The 19,190-nt window shown below is 42.9% G+C and overlaps 1 protein-coding gene across 1 annotated transcript in view; it reads right to left on the minus strand.

Moving 5' to 3' along the window:
- Nucleotides 1–12,570, minus strand: part of gabrb1 (gamma-aminobutyric acid type A receptor subunit beta1) — an 80,367-nt gene extending 67,797 nt beyond the window's left edge. The window contains exons 1-3 of the mRNA XM_070978871.1: nucleotides 11,940–12,570; nucleotides 11,755–11,846; nucleotides 11,588–11,655 (exon numbers count right to left, since the gene is read on the minus strand). Of these exons, the coding sequence (XP_070834972.1) occupies nucleotides 11,588–11,655; nucleotides 11,755–11,846; nucleotides 11,940–12,019 (240 nt within the window). The 5' untranslated portion in view covers nucleotides 12,020–12,570. The remainder of the gene's footprint in view (nucleotides 1–11,587; nucleotides 11,656–11,754; nucleotides 11,847–11,939) is intronic.
- Between the last annotated feature and the right edge of the window lie 6,620 nt (nucleotides 12,571–19,190).

Genomic DNA, 19,190 nt, shown 5'->3' on the forward strand with positions numbered 1-19,190 from the left:
CTTTGCCGCTGACTCAAAACAGCGGACTGGAGAATGCTAACATCCAGCTAATTAGCTCTGATACAGCTCCCTCGAAACTAAAGGGCTGTGTACTGGGCAATAAATCTGCCAGTATTAGTCCTCCCTGGAATGCTCTCGGGGCAAAGCCCAAGAGTAAATCAGCTGATATGGGGAGACGTCCAACAGGTAGAACGCAGCGCCCAGAGATCTGTGATGCAACAGGCTGGCCTGCATTATCATCCTCCTCAACACCTGTGCAGAGTAAGACACAGCCGTGGATAAAAGCTAAAGGGAAGTTGAGCAACAAAGCTCCCAAACCAGCTAGTGTGCAGTTACAAAATCAGTTTGCTCCACTACTGCAGGACCCCGGATCTCCAACTGAAAACCTGGATAACTTCTCGGACTCACAGAGAAGGGTAAGGCCTGACAGGAAGTCAGATGATAGAAAGCTAGAAGGAAAGCTACTGACTGGTCCTGAGACTCTGATTGTTGGTGATTCTGCTATTAAAGCTGTGGGAAGAATGTACAGCAGAAACACAAAAGTGTTGTGCTTTCCTGATGATACAGTCTCCAACATGACCGACAAAATCCTCAGTATTGTTGCAGAAATTCCAACTCTGAAATACCTTGTACTGCACACAGGGGCAAATGATATTGCGAAACGACAATCTGAAGTGCTCAAACGAGATTTAGGTAAACTGCTAAATGCAGTGAGCTCTCTGAATGCTGAAGTCTTATTCAGTGGGCCTTTACCACCAGTCAGAGGAGGAGGAGAGAGATTCAGCAGATTGTTGGCAGTAAACAGATGGCTTTCAACTGCCATTCAACTGTTACATGATTGCAATTTCAACTTTTTCTGGGACCGCAGACATTTTTTCAAAGGAGACGGACTTTCCCTAAACAAGTCAGGAGTAAAACTTTTTGCCTCCAACCTATCTTTCTTCCTGTGTCACACTGTTCCCACTCCCAAGGACAAGAGACAAGAGGAATCCAAACAAAAGCAGCAAACACCAAAACATGAAGGAGAACCGACTCATCCCCCGCCTGTATGCTCTAACCATGAGGGATGCCAGAGCAAAAAAGCGGATGCCTCATGTCCTCCACCAGGGGCCACTGCTCGTGAGGATTCACCGACTCCAACCACTAAAACTCCACCTAGGTCACCATCTCCAACCACTAAAACTCCACCTAGGTCACCATCTCCAACTGCTCAAACTCCATCCAACTCATCATCTTCATTGGGTATCCCATCACCCTCCTCCCCCCTGCTGGAGTTTACTGACCAAATGAACAAACTTGTCGGCGCTGGTATCAGGCTTACTCCTCGCCCATCTGGGATCCTGTCCCCCCAAATTCCACCCCGCCCCCTACAACCACCCTGTCCCCCTCCACCACCACAGTGCCGACGGGCACCACCTCCACCCAGAGCCCAGCACAGCCACCTATTTGTGTTGGTAACTGATGTGTTCTGGGTCCAGCTTTTAAGGCAAATGTTATGCCTGACTATTCCAAGGAAAAGCCAGGGCCCATTGTGCCGGAAGCTTCATTGATTCATGTCTCAATAGGTAGGAGGAGAAGATCGGTCCATCTCTCCAGAAACATCACATCATCGAATTCAACATGTATTCCATGTCAGCCACAGTATGTTCTAAAACATGGGGATGTTGGAATACATTCAATTTAAACATTTTTATTTTAAATTTAACCTTCCTCTGATTATAATCCCCTCAGCTATCAAGGCAGAAAGGAAAGGAAATGTCAACACAACCATGGAAAACACTCAAATAATAAATGTAAAAAAAGTATAAAAATGTAAACAGAGAGAAACCTGAGAACTTTTTTTCAGCAGGTTTAGTGCAGAAAGTTCACAAGCTGATTCACCTTCTACTGAATAAAATGTTTTCAGATATGTGCAGTGTTTTGTAAACATAGCAGAAACCAGCCTAGACATATGAACAACTTTAGTCACTCTTCTTACTCTAAACATACATGAACTATTCAGTTATAACCTGGCTTCTCCTCAGTGCTCAGTGAAGCATGTCTTTAGCTATATGATATGCCGCTGCCTCCGTTACGTCTTCGTGCCTTTTAGATTATTTGTCATCAGGCACTGAAGCAGATACCTCTGCATGGTGGTCAGCTGCCTGTGCGGTGGGGCTGCGGTTGGTGGACGTTGGCAAATACGGCTGCGCTCCAAAGAGTGAGCGCGGCGAAGTTAAGTTACAGACCACATTGGTCTGACTACGGTCCGACTTATAAAATCCAAAAAACTCCATACTGGCGAGCTGACTTTCCCTGTTCTATCGACGATTTCTTCGCTCGCTGCAGCGCTCACTTTCTATTTCTCATCTCACTCCTCGCGGAGCAACAAACACGAGACAACGACACAGCGCAACCGAACTTGATAATGTTACATGATTGGCGTGTTAGCGTGTCTCTCTCACTGATTAGTGATTACTCCCTATGTTGCTCAGTTACCTGAGAGCGAGTGCCTTTGTTCATGCAACCAACCTCGCTTCGCAACTTCAGGTTTCTTCCGACGAAGAAAAAAAAAAATTTATCGAATGCTTTATCGAATGCATTTTATATTGATATTGATGACATGTCTATTGCGAGACATATCGCTATCGGCCCAGCCCTAACTGTATCACAGCTAAAATCCACAACATGCTGCCTTGATACTCTGCCAACAAACTTTTTAAAAAATGTTTTGTAATTGCATAGCTCCAGATGTGTTGCAGATAATAAATAATTCTCTTCAGTCCGGTCAGTTTCCCCAGGCCTTGAAAACTGCAGTAATAAAACCTCTCCTAAAAAAGACTATTCTGGATGCTTCAGTAATTAGTAACTACTGGCCAATATCAAATCTTCCCTTTCTAGGAAAAATTATCGAAAAGGGTTGTTTTTCAACAAACGCATGCTTTCATGATGCAGAACAATCTTTTTAATGCATTTCAGTCTGGATTTCGTCCACACCACAGCACTGAGACTGTACTTATCAAAGTTTTAAATGACATACATCTGAATAATGATGCTTCCAAAACCTCAGTCTTATTATTATTAGATCTCAGTGCTGCCTTTGATACGGTTGATCATGACATACTTCTTGACAGACTGGAAAAGTGGGTGGGACTTACTGGCACTGTACTACACTGGTTCAAATCCTATTTACAGGATAGAGACTACTTTGTGTCAATTGGCGAGCATGTGTCTGAATGAAAAAAGATGATGTGTGGGGTCCCACAAGGGTCCATTCTCCGACCACTTCTTTTCAATATTTACATGTTGCCCCTAGCTCAGATTATGGAGCATCATAATATTTCTTATCATACTTACGCAGATGATACACAACTTTATATTTCTGTGTCATCACATGACTACAGTCCCTTACTTTCACTGAATGAGTGTATTCATCAAATCAATGAGTGAATGTGCCAGAATTTTCTTCAGCTTAATGCAGATAAAACAGAAGTGATTGTTTTTGGCCCCAAAAATGAAAGGTCAAAGATCAGTGCTCACCTTAACTCCATGTCACTGACAACAACAGATAAAGCCAGAAATCTTGGTGTAATTATTGATTCAGACCTGAATTTTAACAACCATTTAAAGCTGATTACCAAATCAGCCTACTACCACCTGAAATACATAACCAGAATCAAGGGTTGTCTGTCCAAAGAAAACATGGTGAAACTGGTTCATGCATTCATTTTCAGTAGGTTGGACTATTGCAAGTCTTCACTGGCCTAAACAAAAAATCTATTAGGCAACAACAGCTGATTCAAAATGCTGCTGCACGAGTCCTTGCAAACACCAGAAAAATGGACCATATCACACCAGTCCTCAGATCACTACATTGGCTTCCTGTGAGTCAAAGAATAGACTTTAAAATCTTACTGTTGGTCTACAAAGCATTAAATGGTCTAGGACCAAAATATATTCTAGATTTATTAACTCCATATGAAGTATCCAGACCTCTCAGGTCATCAGGGACAGGTCTATTGTGTGTTCCCAGAATGAGAACCAAACAAAGTGAAGCAGCTTTCAGTTATTATGCTCCTCACCTGTGGAACATTCTCCCTGCACACCTGAGGTCTGCACCAAGTGTCAGCTCATTTAAATCAGGGTTGAAAACATTATTATTTGCTACAGCTTTTACTTAAACTAAATGTATTTGCTCAATGGTTTTAATCATTCTAAATGCTAAATTATTGTCTTTTACTGGCCTCTGTTTTTAATTTTCTTTTAATTGTACTTTATTTTTATTTTTATATTCTCTTCTACTCTCTTTCTTTCTTTCTTTCTTTGAAATGTATGATTTTAATGTATTTTTATGCTTCTGTAAAGCACTTTGAATTGCCTAGTGTATGAATTGTGCTATACAAATAAATTTGCCTTGCCTTGCCTTGCCTTTTATATGAGAGTCTTAATATATTCAATTGGGACAAAACTATATACAAAGTACTCCTACTTGCAGTGAGATAGCAAACAATTCATCATCTTTGTGCAGCTGCTGAACTATAAACTGCAAAAGGAAGGGACACATATAACTGACCAAAAACATCTCACAGAATACAATTCAAATCAAACAATTTGTACTGTGAAATCAGTCCATCTCTAGATGAGCATACTGAGCAGAGAACCCCTTGTATTTGCAGGGAATTCTGGGAGAGCAAATGGTCGAACTCTAGCTGTCCTACCAGTGTTTGACATTCACAAGACAAATAACAATGTATTTCCAGACATGAATACAGAGTGCTCTGTGCATCACCCAAGCATAAACAATACCACAGCTGATCAGTCTGTATCCTGAGAGAAGAAGCCAGACCTCAGCGAGTGAGCAGCAAAACCTCATGTCACTGTCGTTTTACCTCACCAGCTGCTCTCGCTTCTGACAGCGCAGCATGTCTGATGACTAAGGCCAGTATGGGCCTGACAATGATCTGAAATCTTCCTGTAATCTGTTCACTAACTGCCAAGTTCAGTAGAGCTTCACAAGCATACAGGCCCTGTCCGCTGGCCTCGTGTCAATGTCAGGGACAACGTCACTTGATTCGTCCCAATGTGACATGAGAAATGTCCTCTGGGAAATCTGAAGGAGGCTGCTTCTCCCACGTAGCTCTTGATTCATATGTAAACAAGCAGAAAACCAACACTCATAGGGATAAGTCAAGTAGGTCACTCGATCAATCCAACACATAGGAATAACAAAGGTACACTACTGAACAGACCCTTACAAGGTGTGGATATTCATGGTCCCCAGAGAATAAATCCTTCTAATGAGCCGCTGAACTTTGATCCAGTGCTACATTCAGCAAAATCTTATCCTTTTGAATAACACGTGAACTGAATTGCTGTATTAGAATGAAATTGGCTGTGGGTATTCATGGTCTCCAGATGATGAACACTTTCGTTTTCAGTGACTCCCTGGCCTTTCCCTCATTAGCCACAATAACCTCTAGTGCCAGAATTTACACTAGCAGTCATATAATACTTAATACATTCTGTTTGTATTCAATATTAGACAAACATGAAAGAAAGAGGCTTTTATTCCATGGAACATTATTTGGTACTGTACCTTCAGTTTTAGGGTCCAAAACTCTAAATGTGAAAGGAACATTAAGAGACACATTTTGAGTTTTCAGCCTTGTTTCCATGTACAAGCCATGAAGCAGAAGCCGGCTGTAGCAGCCACATTTACTTTTAACATCCACTGACATATTTTGAATTTTGGCTGAGATATGTTTGGTTCCCTCCTCTCTGCCTGCAACCTTGGGGATATCACTAGAGTTCACGCAACTGCATTGTATTAAAATGACAGTCACACTGCTGAGGAAATGTAACAATGGGAGGCAGGGGTATCTGCTTTAGCTGGGGAGTAGCTCTACTAGAACCATACAATCGGATGCTCATGCCAGGGCAGAGAGAGGAGTGTTGTGTAAATGGAATGTACACACCACATCTGTGTTTTTAGTGCATGTGTGTTAAAAGAAAGTGAGTCAGGCAGACAGTTGGGATACTGTGTAAAGTGTAAACAAAACACAAAACAGGTGTTTGTTGCAAAGTTTGTATTACGTTGCTGGCATCATTCAGAGTATATATTTACAAAAATCAATGCTGTAAAACATGATAAAACATTAAATATGTTGTCTTTGTACTGTTTTCAATTGAGTATATATCAAAAACGATTAGCAAGTTATCACATTCTGTTTTATTTATTTATGTTCTTTTTTGGAATTAGGGTTGTCTGTTGAAGTCTGTGAAAAATTCAAATTTTTCTTCCATAGGCAATGGAATAAAGGAACTTTCTGTCTTTCATCTACACAACACATACATCCAAAATTATGTGCAAAATTATGTCTGGCATTCCCTATTCCACCACGTTTCAAACTGCACAGTCACCGTTCCAATTACACAACATACTGTGTTTTTATGTAGATGATGTGATGTAGATGTACCAAAATGGTTCGTTCAGTATCTACAGTATAACCACAATCTAAAAGTACCTGGGGATAATAAAGGAGATTGCCTTAGAGCATTGTGGGACAATCACTTCTGAGGTAGCTTGTTTTTACAAGATGATCTAATCTGGAGAGCAACCAAAAGTACAATGCATTGACATGTTTAATTGATAATTTAAAAAAGACTGCAAGTGCTAATGATGTTTGCCCTCTACAGCAGGACAGTGTGGCACATTGAAGACATTCTCTCCTACAAGAAGACCCTAGGAGTAACCAAACCTCAACTTGTAGTGATCTTCAAAGATTGATAAATAACCATGACCATTTCTAATGCTGGGCTGCACAGTGGCGCAGCAAGTAGTGCGCGTGCCTCACAGCAACGTTATGGGTTATACGTTCGATTTCTGGGTCGAGCCTTTCTGTGTGAAGTTTGCATGTTCTTCCTGTGGATGCGTGGGTTCTCTCCGGGTACTCTGGCTTCCTCCCACAGACCAATTAGGTTAATTGGTGACTGTAAAATTGCCCCTAGGTGTGAGTGTGAATTGTTGTTTGTTTGTGCCCGCAACTGGTCCGAAGTGCACCCCACCTCTTGCCCATTGACGGCCGGGATAGGCTCCAGCACCCCCCGCAACCCCGAAAGGGATAGGCGGTATAGAAAATGGATGGATGGATTTCTAATGCTTTTCTTATGTGCCAAAGAATGATATAATAGAAATACATATAATCTTATTATAATTGAATACTGTCTATGTAATTTTAAATGTGCTGATTTTGTGTGTGTGTGTGTATGTGTGTGTAACATGCAACATGATTGATCTAGACATTTCTAAGCATCATGACTCATGGGCTACTCTGCTTCGTACATCTATGTGTAATTATCGTGCGTGGATTTAAAGTCACATCAGCAATTCTCAATAAACAGCACATTTCATTCAGGAGTCTCTCACTCGTAAATGGTCAAATGGTTAATAGACTGCATTTATATAGTACTTTTAAAGTCTTACTGACTAAGCACTTTACAACACAAGCCAGCTTTCACACACATATCCATACACTGGTGGCAGAGGCCACCATGCAAAGTGCCACCTGGTCATCAGAAGAGATGACCATTCACCATCACAGACCAATGGCACAGCTATCAGGAGATTTCAGGTTCAGTATCTTGTCCAAGAGCACCTGGACATTGTAGACTACAGGGGCCAGGTATTGACCCACTGACATTTTGCTTAGTGGACAACCACTCTACCTACAGCCACCCCATGAGAGCGGAAGAGAGTAGAACAGTTTTCAAATTTCTCACTAACTGGTAATGTAAATGTAAATGCTTATTTGTGTTTCCTTATTTTGCTCATTTTTAAATTGATCATGAAGGCCTGCTGCTTGTGTGACAAGGTGGTAATTTATTTAGGCTCAATCAGCATCTTATTCGCTTGGGTTTAAGTCAAGTTTCTCTGGTTGTTGGGCTGCTTACATTATCCAATCCAGTATTCTAAACCTTGAGAGTGTTTACATTCCAATGTAATGAATCTGGAGATGCTCTTTCCCCTAAACACTTCATTGCTAGTACCATAGTGTATTCTATCACCCCTGCAGGATTGCTGAATGCAGACTGCTGAAACTGTGTACCTGTAACTGACAAGTGTCTCACCCTGAAGTCATCTTATGGTCAGAAACACAAGGAAAGACCCTCTGAGGGAAGAGAGTGAGAGGAGTGTGGCAGAGTCAGTGAAATCATGTTTTACTTGGCACTGCACTGAGATGCACTGAGGTTGTGCGATGATGATGGAAACACATTTTCTTCCATCAGAGATGAGAACAATGAAGTGAACCTCAACAGGAAGAAGTGTGAAGAAAGTAATTTGAGGGATTGTGGTACACGCTAGCAAATGAGAGGTGACTGAGAAATGATGGTCAGAAGCTGCAAGAGAAGTGACAGACAAAGCAGAAACTGAGAGGCTCAGCCATTAAAGAGGGAGAAGAGGTGAGCAGATAGATGTCAGCTGAACTCTGTATTGCCCCTCACATAGAAATTCTCTACAAACACTTCCACAAATTATGTCGCTGCATAGGCATGAAGTCTCTTAGAATAATCCTGGTTTATTGCAATTTAAGTCTTTTTGTCGTAGTTTTGTTTAATTAACAAATAGTTAACATCCTGACATCTGAGAGCTTGACGTGACATCACTACAACAGAGAGTGAGGGGGCTACAAGTATGAACAGATGATCTGAGAGGTTGTAAATAAACCTACTGTTTATCTAGATTAACCATTTTATTTGGAGCTATGCCTCCAAGTGAGGGCACCTGAAATGTTGCTAATAATCCATCATTGTGCAGGAAAACTAATACTTATTTGTTTCAGTAAAAAATTAACCTAAGATTCAACTGCCATGTTTTTACACACAAAAAACACTCAAAGACACTCCTTTTATATAGAGATCTCAAGAGCAAGACAGACATCATATTTTGAATTTTACTAACTTGTTAGACTAATGAGCATCATTAGTTTGTCCATTCTGTGCACTACATGTAATTTTGATCTGAATAAATCTTGCTAGCCGAATCTTGAGAGGCCTGTGACATCAAAGCACTCTTGCCTCTTTATTATGCACACAGGTGAAAATAATAGCAATGATGATAGCTCTGTTCCTATGAAATGCAATGCAGCTGTTAAAGCTGCATTATCAGTTTTTTTGGCCACAAACTTTTCAACATGTAGAAAGTCGGACAATGCATCAGTTGTGTTTGCAAGCATTTGTCTATTTACACATCCAGCAGAGACACAAGATCATTAGCATTCATTTAGAGTCATGTTTGTGTCCACCTGACGACTGTGAGTCCAATGTTGAATGTTCTCACAACTGAGAAAAGTGTGTATATGTCTCTTTAGCTGCTAAATGTCCCATTTTGTTCTCTAGCTAACTGTGTCCATCTGCTGTTTGGTGCTGGGCAGGTAGCATACGGTGGATTTATCAGGGCATTTTCACTAGAAACTGCTGCCTGCTGCAGCTGGAACTGAAGCTGATGAGTGTGGTTAAACTGAACGTTTTGGGCCTTGAAACCAAAATAATGAGTTTGAAGAGACAAAAAAGCTCTGTAAAGTTGGTGATAATTCTCTGTTGGTTTTCCACTATCACTGCCCTGTTTCACATGAGACATAGTCCATGTAATCCATTGTTAATGTAGAAAAAAACTGTCATGAGCGCAACTTCTTTATTATACTAACTTGTGTTTGACAAGTCTATGAATTCCATAACTTTCATTTAACTCCACATTTCCCCCCGATCATCATTTGTAATGGGTCTGCATTAGATTTAGATTTAAGTTTTGCTTGGATTCTACTAAAGTAGCATCTTGTGCCAGTTTCCCTCAAACAAAGCAATAACAAGCCTCCTCCTCATCATTGTTTTCATCAGATCAGACAGGGCACCACAGTCCAATCAGTGTCCCATAACGACAGGTATGGATAACAGTCCAATCAGATGTGGGCACTGGGCTCTGTTCATATCCCATCAGAACTTTTGAGAGCTCTGAGTCAAGCTAATAAACAATTCATAATTTGGGCTCACGGTGACAGCACATTATTAACTCCACAAACACTATGTGTATTTACTTGAGCAAATTCACAGTCTCATGTAAAGTTGACTTATGTGTGAGTGCTATGAATATAAATAATGCAGCAGACTCTGTCCCAATACACACTGCTGACTTACAATACATAGTATTATTTAATAGAGCCATTTGCAGATCAAGTCACACCTAAACTTGTGCTCCTGTTTTAGGAGTGGGAGGGATCTGACAAGCAGAGTCATATCCATTCAAGACATCTAAGCATAACACAGGCCTTATAATACAGGTAGCTGTCCTAGATTCTGAAACACAATCACACATAGAAGTTTCATGCAGTGAAAGAAGACAGCACTCCAACAGTTCTTCCACTGCTGAATGTGAGTTTGTCTGTGAGAAGCAAGAGAACAATCCATCCTGCAAGCCAGTCACAAAAGATCATTCACAGAGCAATGGTCTTAGTTATGCTGCAGGTGCATAAGAAATGTAACCTACATGTGTACATTTATCACAGGTATCACAGGCTGCTTTTCTTTCCACCAATCTGCTTCCACTCTGAGGACAAGTTCCTGGAACTACATGTGAGCGCTGCTCAGGAGCTGCTGCTGATCTAAGTTCCAGATACTTTCAGGGGTTGGCATGCTGCTGTTATTTGTGAATTTAACTGGATCTTTCTAGCTGAAGCTAATCTCAACACACACACACACACACACACACATACACACACACACACACACACACACACACACACACACAGGCATATACATGCCTAATTCATTGAAGGCTCAATTGTTTATCATGAACCAAAAATGGACAGTATATTAAACAGATAAAAGGAAATAACAAGTCAAGTTTGAACCTCTCTGACACATTTCTTTGCAGCCCTTTCATGAAACACTGATGTGTAGATCCCCTGAGCACCTTGGCAGCACTGCATTGATAGCCTGTATTAAGTGGTTAAATCGCACTCTGCAGACACTTTTCTGGGCCTCCTTTCTCCTGTTGACTCACTGACAGCCGTTATGTAATTACTGAACTCAGGCCAAAAAAAGCCAAAACATGTACACAGATGTCTTATTTTCCCCTGTCTTTTCCTCCTTGTGTCCACCGGTCACTGAAGCTTCTCTGACACCGGGCTCTCCAGATGCATGCTGGTTCCACAGATGCGTGTGTGGAATCACTAAACAGCCTCTCTCACTCATTCTGTCTCTCATCTCATTATCTATGTTTGTCGGTGTCTGTCTTGTTCACTCTCAGCCTCCGTCGGTTGTGACACCGCGGGGAAGTACTTGATGCATACGGATTTGCTTTGACACATTGCGGATCTCTACATAGTGCTTAAAGGGGGGGGGGGGGGGGGGGGGCACAGGGAATCTGTTTAGTTTCCTTCAGGAGCTGCGCTGCAGCAAGTAAAGAGGCGAGCCGGACTGACACGGATTTTTAGCCTGACCATCTGTTTGTGTGACAGTGCGCTGAAAAGGCAAGAAACTCGCCCCACAACTGTCGCGCGGCAGCAATCTGCATTCCATCCTTAAAACAGTGAGAATGTGGACGGTAACTTACCATATTAACTTCAGATACCATGTCAATACTTGCGATGTCTATGCTCATGCCAACATCGACAGGGGCGCCTATGGAAAATATGAGAGCAGAGTATTAGTAAGCATTACAGCAGCCCGCTGAGCATCACATCAGGTTCTAGAAACACAGTCAGAACCGGTGGCCTTTACCTCCAAAATCAGGCCGCAGACGGATGTCATAGCCCTTCAGCAGCTTGTCCACGGTGGCTTTCACGTATGACATGTTACTAGGTTCGTTGGCACTGAGGATAGAAATTGCAATTCAGAAAGAAGGAAATCTTGGAGGGCCTGTCTCCAATAAGCCATGATACACGGTGTTATTATCCTGCTCATACCTTTGCGCTCCGCAGACTACAGTCGCCAGCAGGGATAAGCAGCAGACCCCCCAGCATCCGCGGTCCAGAGTCCTCCACATCACTCGGGTCCTGCCAGCGACTTTGACACAAGATCTCAGGGATGCAACTTCGCCTGCAAAATTATTCCAGGATCAACGCATGCGCGTCGTTTTAACAACATCCAAGCGTCGGCGGCGAGGTGAGACAAAACGAATTTGAATGAAAATGTAGCCGCGTTGAAAAATACAGCCTTTAGGTGCGGAGGCTTCACCTGAGGAGTAAAGGATGGCGCATGAAGCGGTACATGTAGTCTCCCAGAACTTCAGATGTCAATACAAAGAGTCCCCCCCCCCCCATCCGGCAGCCTTCTTAGCTTATTCCAGCAGTCGCAACAGTGTCCGTATCAGATCTGCGTCAAGCTCGTCTTCCCGCTGCCGCTCAATTTGAAGACGTTAAATAATGAGCAGTGAGCGCGGATCCCCGGTCACCTTTAGTAAGCCGGAGGGTGGAGAGAGAGAGAGAGAGAGAGAGAGAGAGAGAGAGAGAGAGAGAGAGAGAGAGAGAGAGAGAGAGAGAGATGCGGCACAAGCACATCTGACGAGCTGCGCATTTCGAGGCTCCGCCAGCCAGCAGTGGAACGCAGTCAGGTTGCGTCACGGACTGCCCACCAGCTTAATTAATTGTTTAAAAGCCTAGAAAGTGCGTTACAAAACGTAACGCACGGCTAACTGGTGAGAGATGATATGATACGCTGCATGGCAGCTGAAATGGCTTCTGCTCAGACTGCAGAGTGAGGGCGTGAAGGGAATGGAGAAGAACCATTCTGCATTTCATTTGCCATGACATTGGCTGCAGAATTAGGTTTACAGAAGTAGTTGTCAGGATTACTGGGGTAAAAATCCCGAAGAGCAGTGTCTTTCTCTATTTTTGTTGGTGTATTATCATAATTTTTCTGCTCAAATTGCTGTGAGCCGGAAAAAGTTAGAATGAACCCAGGTCACATTACCTGGAAATGATTTGCAAGTGCTTCCCAAGAAAAATGAGCCCAATATGCCTAATGGTGGCACTGTAATTAAAATCCAAAAATGAATTTTTGTAGAGGCCACGCCCCTTACACAATCCAATTGACTAGCACAGCAAACATATCAAACCAAATCAAACCATTTCATACCAAACCGAACCATCCAAAACAAAACCACACCATACCAAACCAAACCAAACCATACCATACCAAACCAAACCAAACCATACCATACCAAACCAAACCAAACCAAACCATACCAAACCATACCATACCAAACCATACCATACCATACCATACCATACCAAACCTTATCATACTGTAGTGAACTGAAGTTGTGGTTGCCTTGGGAGACGGGGACAACAGTTAGATACTGATGAGTCTCGCCTGCTCCAAACTGTGGTTGCTGCCAGTGACTGTGAACTGAGGACTCTCAGCTGATTAGGAGGGAGGTGAACTGGTAAGAGGGAGCGGAGGAAGCGGGAGTGTGTGTCAGGGGAGCGGAGTTTGAGGACGTCGGGGCAGCTTTCCCGACCAAGCAACTGTTGTACTTGCAGAAGGAGGATGGGGGCCGTTTGTACCTGCTTAGGGCTGCTGGCGGCAAAGACAGAGTAGGCAGATGTTCATGTGCTAGGGCTGTTGATAGCTAGGGAACGGGGAATTACCATACCAAACCATACTATACCATATCATGTCATACCAAACCAATAACCATACCAAACCATACCATACCATACCAAACCAAACCACTTCAGTAAAGGTTCTGCTCAGACCAAATGACCGAGCGAAGTTGAGCAGCAGCAGCTTGATTAGCTGCTGGCTTCTGAGGCGATCACAGCGATGAGATGATGCAGTTTTGGCAACAGCAGTTTCCCAGAAAGCAGCAGGTAGTTGGAGGGATACCACTAACCTACTGTATGTTGTGGTGCAAAAATGTGTTTCCCGCCTACAATTGACTATTTTAGCTGACTTAAGTTTTGCTTGTTAAAAACGCAAAGCAAAACAGTAGTGCGCACATGTCCATGGGGTTTCTGAATCAGTGTAAAAGAGATTACATTACTGTTGAATTGCCATATCATGTCTGAAGATTCAAATAATTAATGAAAATGTAGTACCCATGCTATTTCAAATTGGTGCATATTAGCACATGTATGGTGTATCTATGAAAAATTGACAGCACAAGCAATGCACATGCCTGCTGCTGCATGATGGCAAAATGTATTTAAATGACTGACAGTAAAGTACTTAATACATTCAACAAACAGCTGTCGATGCCGCCATTGGCAAGAATCAGCCATTGATGTAACCCATCACAGATCTGACCCAAAAGCTTCAGAAAGTGTTATTTAATGTGTATTCAAATCTACACTAGACTGAAAATGCAATGTCAAAACCCAAAATCAATTTTTGGGTTTTGATAAGAGCTGGTCTGAGGAATGGGCAGGTTACTGAACAGGGCCATGCAGGGAGACCTTGGGACTGTGACTGTTAATATTTTTTTGTTTTAAAGTCAAAACGACTCCACAAATAAAGTCAAACAAGACAAAAACCAACCTGAAAAGACAAGAATTAACACAAAATCTCACCAAACAACCACAAAGAGTATATTTATTTTTTCATTGCTGTGACATACCTACATTGTATTGATTTTATGGCAACCAGTGTGTAGTTTGCATTGTATTTTCTAGTTTAACATTCCCCATCTCTCTGGATTCTCTCCTCCATATCACTGCAGGGCACCCATAGGTGTCACCCACATAAGCAGATAAAACCCCCTGATGCTCCTCCCGTGCTCCTGCCCCCCTCTACTGCTCCATCTGCTCCAACTTTCCCTCCATCTGCCTCTTCTCCTGCTCCTCCCTCTGTCTATGAACACTGTGAGAAAGTGTTTCTGAGAAATTCCTACTCCTGGAACTAAAAAAAATATGGTTTGTCAATTCTGCATTATTTTGCATTATTGTTGCATGGCAGTATGCATTGCACAGCAGTTGAAGATTGGCTCGCTCAGCTGTCAGATTACAGTCTTGGCAGACAAGTACAGGGCTTATTCTTTATGGTGTAAGATCGCTGTCAAAAAGACGTGTCCATAATTAAAGTTTCATATTTGTAAAGTTAACAATTTGTGTGTCATAAAAGTTGTTTTCCACAAAATTCTGCTGTCATATACGTGAGTCTGTGAAATTGGGTTCAGGTTGCGATTGTTTTTATATGAATATGAGTCTAAAAGCTGTGAGTGCAAAGTCTTGAGAATACAACTCATTTTTCTACGACTACGAAGTCTTCACTGAGGATACGAATTCAAGTTTACGGGTACGAGTCGAAAAGTGCTGAAATAACGTCACTGAGGTCACAGTCAAGTTGCAGGGGAAAGTAATCCATCAGCGATTCCTCCAACTGCGCATGCGTATGCCCCAGATGCAAACGCAGGGCAACGCCGCCAGCCCCAGAGAGACTTCACAGGTAATGTCAATAATAACGAAAATCGAACCATTTTATACAATATACATTTCTTGGACTCACATACTCATTGCTTTAGCTTGCAGGCTAAAGATATTTACATGCCGATGAAGCTAGCTTAGTGCTATCGTTACTGGGTGCTGTCATTCATAATTTTCGACCAGAGCATTAACAATCAAGCCAGATTTGGGATGAATTAACATGAACCAGTAACTTTGTGTAAAGTTAACACGGAAAGAGGGAGAAGTTTGATATGGAGAAATAAACCCGGACATGATGAATCATCCTGCTTATTGCATGGTTTACGAGTGAAATTCTACATTTGAGACGTTTAATAAGTTACTGGTTCATGTTAACTCATCCCAAATCTGGCTTGATTGTTAATGCTCTGGTCAAAAATTATGAGGACAGTGCATTTTTGGGGGGTAACCTTATATGTTTCATAGCTGTTTAGTGCTAACTAATTAGCACTGGCCCACTTCTAATCCCAGTAATGATAGCACTAAACTAGCTTCATCGGCATGTAAATATCTTTAACTTGCAAGCTTAAGCAATAAGTATGTGAGTTCAAGAAATGTATATTGTATAAAATGGTTTGATTTTATGAAATAAATAATGGCTATGCACGTTGTTATTGACGTTACCTGTGCATGGCTCTCAAGTTTTGAACTGAGTTCAGAGTGAGCTTTGGTGGCGGCAGTGAGGGTTGGGGTGGGGGACGGGGGTCTGATCTGATAAATGACACATAAATTGGTACAAATAAAAATATTAATTCAATTCAGCATGTCTTAGTGCGTGTGTGAGCAAGTGTGTGTGCGCGCGTGCTGTGTCTGTAACCCCGCCCTTCCCCATCCTGCTCAAAGGGGCTCCCGCTCTGGCTCCCAGGCAGGAGACTGCTCCGATCGACACATCACCAATTCCTCTATTCCACTGTTTTAAAAAAATAGTGGCGCCGCAACTTGGTGGCCGTTATCCTGGTCATTTCTCTGTGTGAGAAATACAAGATATGGCATGCAAGCATGTGAATGGGTTGAAATGCGTATCGCTCACGCCCAATGGGTGAGACTTTAGAGCTTTACCAGTGAAGTCTCTCCGGGGCTGGCGGCGTTGCCCTGCATGTTTGCGGCACACACATTTCCCGAGGCTTCAGGGGGCAGCGGAGGGTCAGTTGCCTGTGTTGTCCTGGTAAACAGCCTAACTAGTCGTACCAATTTTTATATAATATTTGTTTGGTCATTCAAGCAGACCCTTCTCATCAGTTCATTGTGAGCTGAGCAGCCTTATATCCAAATAATTAAATTCAAAAATTCAATTCTATAGCACTAAATCCCAACAGAAATTGTCTCCCTCGTGAGCAAGCACCTGGCAACAGCGGTGAGGAAAAACTTCCTTTTAACAGGCAGAAACCTCAGGCAGAACTAGGCTCTGGGTGGGCGGCCATCTGCCTCGACCGGTTGGGTGAGAGAGGGAGAGCAAGAGAGGGAGAGTGAGACAGACAGAGAGAGACAGAGAGAGACAGACAGAAATGCAGTCACAGTAACAGTGACAGTGGATGTAATAACAGTAGTAGCAGTTGCAGTGGATGTCAGGCAGGGCCATGACAGGAGATGTAGCTGTAATCCACAATCCAGATTCAGCCACTGTCCATGGGAACCTGCAAGACGAACAGAGACTCTGGGAAAGAAGCTTAGTAACACGCCGTGGTAGGACATGAGAGCGTGCAGATGGAGAGGGACAGAAGGACAGAGGAGCTTGGTGTATCTTTGGAGGTCCCCCCGACCGTTCTCAATCTTTTTTGGATGAACACCCTTCTACTCAATGCTGACACCTCTTGCCGCCCCCATCAATGAGAAAGTTGGAGCCCCTGTATATTGATATTTAGGATTGAAATTGTGTATTTCACTGGCCTATTTGAGATGTAGGCCTACCCACTGTATTCATAGCCACTGTAGCCCTGTCATTAAGCGCAGTTTGATAATTATTATAATTCTTCAATCAAATAATACTGTAAATGTATTGTTAAATGTAAAATTAACAAAGGTTATGCTTTTTTATTGGTTGAACATATATTTATTATCAAATTCCAACATTAATTAGGCTCCTTTACAGATCTAACTTGAGGAACCAATCACAGTTCAAAATAATATGGATGTGGACCAGAAAGTGGAAGCGCACGCGGCTCGCGGTAAAAACAGACGAGTCTCCTGAGCTCTAGATGAGAAGCAGCTGAGCTGCGCTGCTCACGTGGGCAGTGTGGCAGCTCTAACCTGTTAACACGGGCACTGAAATAAAAAGTGACAGGTTCCGACATGCACACGCGCCGCTGACGCCCCCAGCGTGTTCCAGTCCTAATCCTGCTGTAAATTCGTAAACTGCGTGATATTGTGAGACAAGGCATGGAAGACTATTAAAAGTACTGTGGTGGTGAATGACTGAGCCAGCCCTAACTATAAGATTTATCAAAAAGGAAAGTTTTAAGCCGACTCTTAAATGTAGAGACAGTGTCTGCCTGCCAGACAAAGACTGGAAGATGGTTCCACAGGAGAGGAGCTTGATACCTAAATGCTCTGACTCCTGTCCAGCTTTTGGAGACTGGTAACTATAAGTAAGCCTGCATTCTGGGAACGCAGTGTTCTGTGGGGCAATAAGGTACTATGAGCTCTTTAAGATAAGATGGTGTCTGACCATATATGGCTTTGTAAGTAAGAAGGAGGATTCTATTCTAGGGCAGAGTGGCTAATTTCAGAAAAAATATGATCTTTCTTCCTCTTTCTTGTTAGAACATGTGCTGCACCTACCATCCTGGTTGCAGAAACATCAAGCCAGGTGCCCTTTCAATATTCCAATATGTTCCTAATGAAGCCCCCTTCAACAAGGACACTATTGTTCCCTTGTCCTGTTTAGATGCTTGGGAGAATGAATCACTCGTTAAGTCAGCTCAACAGACACAACCAGACCCAGGCACTGGCCCACCTAATCGGCTCTATGTCCCAGAGTCTGTCCGTGCCCAAATGCTTCAGTGGGCACGATCCCTGGTTCGTCTGGGATTAGCTGCACCTCATCACTTCCGAAATTACATTTCTGGAGGTCCACTATGGACTTTGTGTCCGCAAGACTGTTACTGGACTACCTCCCTCACAAAGTAACATTGTCATTGTCAATCATACTTTACATTGACCATGTTTGGAAGGCATTCTGTCCGGCCCCTAGAGCACACAAACTCATCAACAGAGTTTGACTTCAGGTTAGCCCAAGACAAAGCAGGCAAATCAGGATCTGCATGGAGAGCATCCACCTTCATTGACCATCACGGCACCCCTGCTCCCAACTGTAACCCAGGTCAAGTCTGGCTTTGTTCAAAGGACACTGGTTCAAGACGCGTCTCACTCTGTGCCCTCTATGCCCTCCTACTGATAACCTTCCACCCACCGGATCATTGATGATCATCCTGCCCTTACTGTTCTGTGGCTGCTAGATGTGCACTGTTGGCTGATGGTACACCCCTGCAATGGGCCACCAGGAGGTGCCCATTGCAGGGGTGTACCATTACAGTGGCAGCCATGATTCCAGTCTTTTCCTTGTGGTCTCTTCTGTGTTTCCCTGTCAGTTTCTCTGTATTTGTGTTTGTGTGGTATGTCGTACCTTCCCCGTCTCTCCTGTTCTTTATTAGCTGGCTGATTGCACCCACCTGGAAATTCTCTGCTGCTGGTGAAGAATGAAATAGAGACTTCTGCCGGCCAACAAGGTTTTATTTTCTTTGCAAAGAAAAGATC

The sequence above is a fragment of the Chaetodon trifascialis genome, chromosome 14 (genome assembly GCF_039877785.1).
Source record: "Chaetodon trifascialis isolate fChaTrf1 chromosome 14, fChaTrf1.hap1, whole genome shotgun sequence".
Taxonomy (NCBI): domain Eukaryota; kingdom Metazoa; phylum Chordata; class Actinopteri; order Chaetodontiformes; family Chaetodontidae; genus Chaetodon; species Chaetodon trifascialis.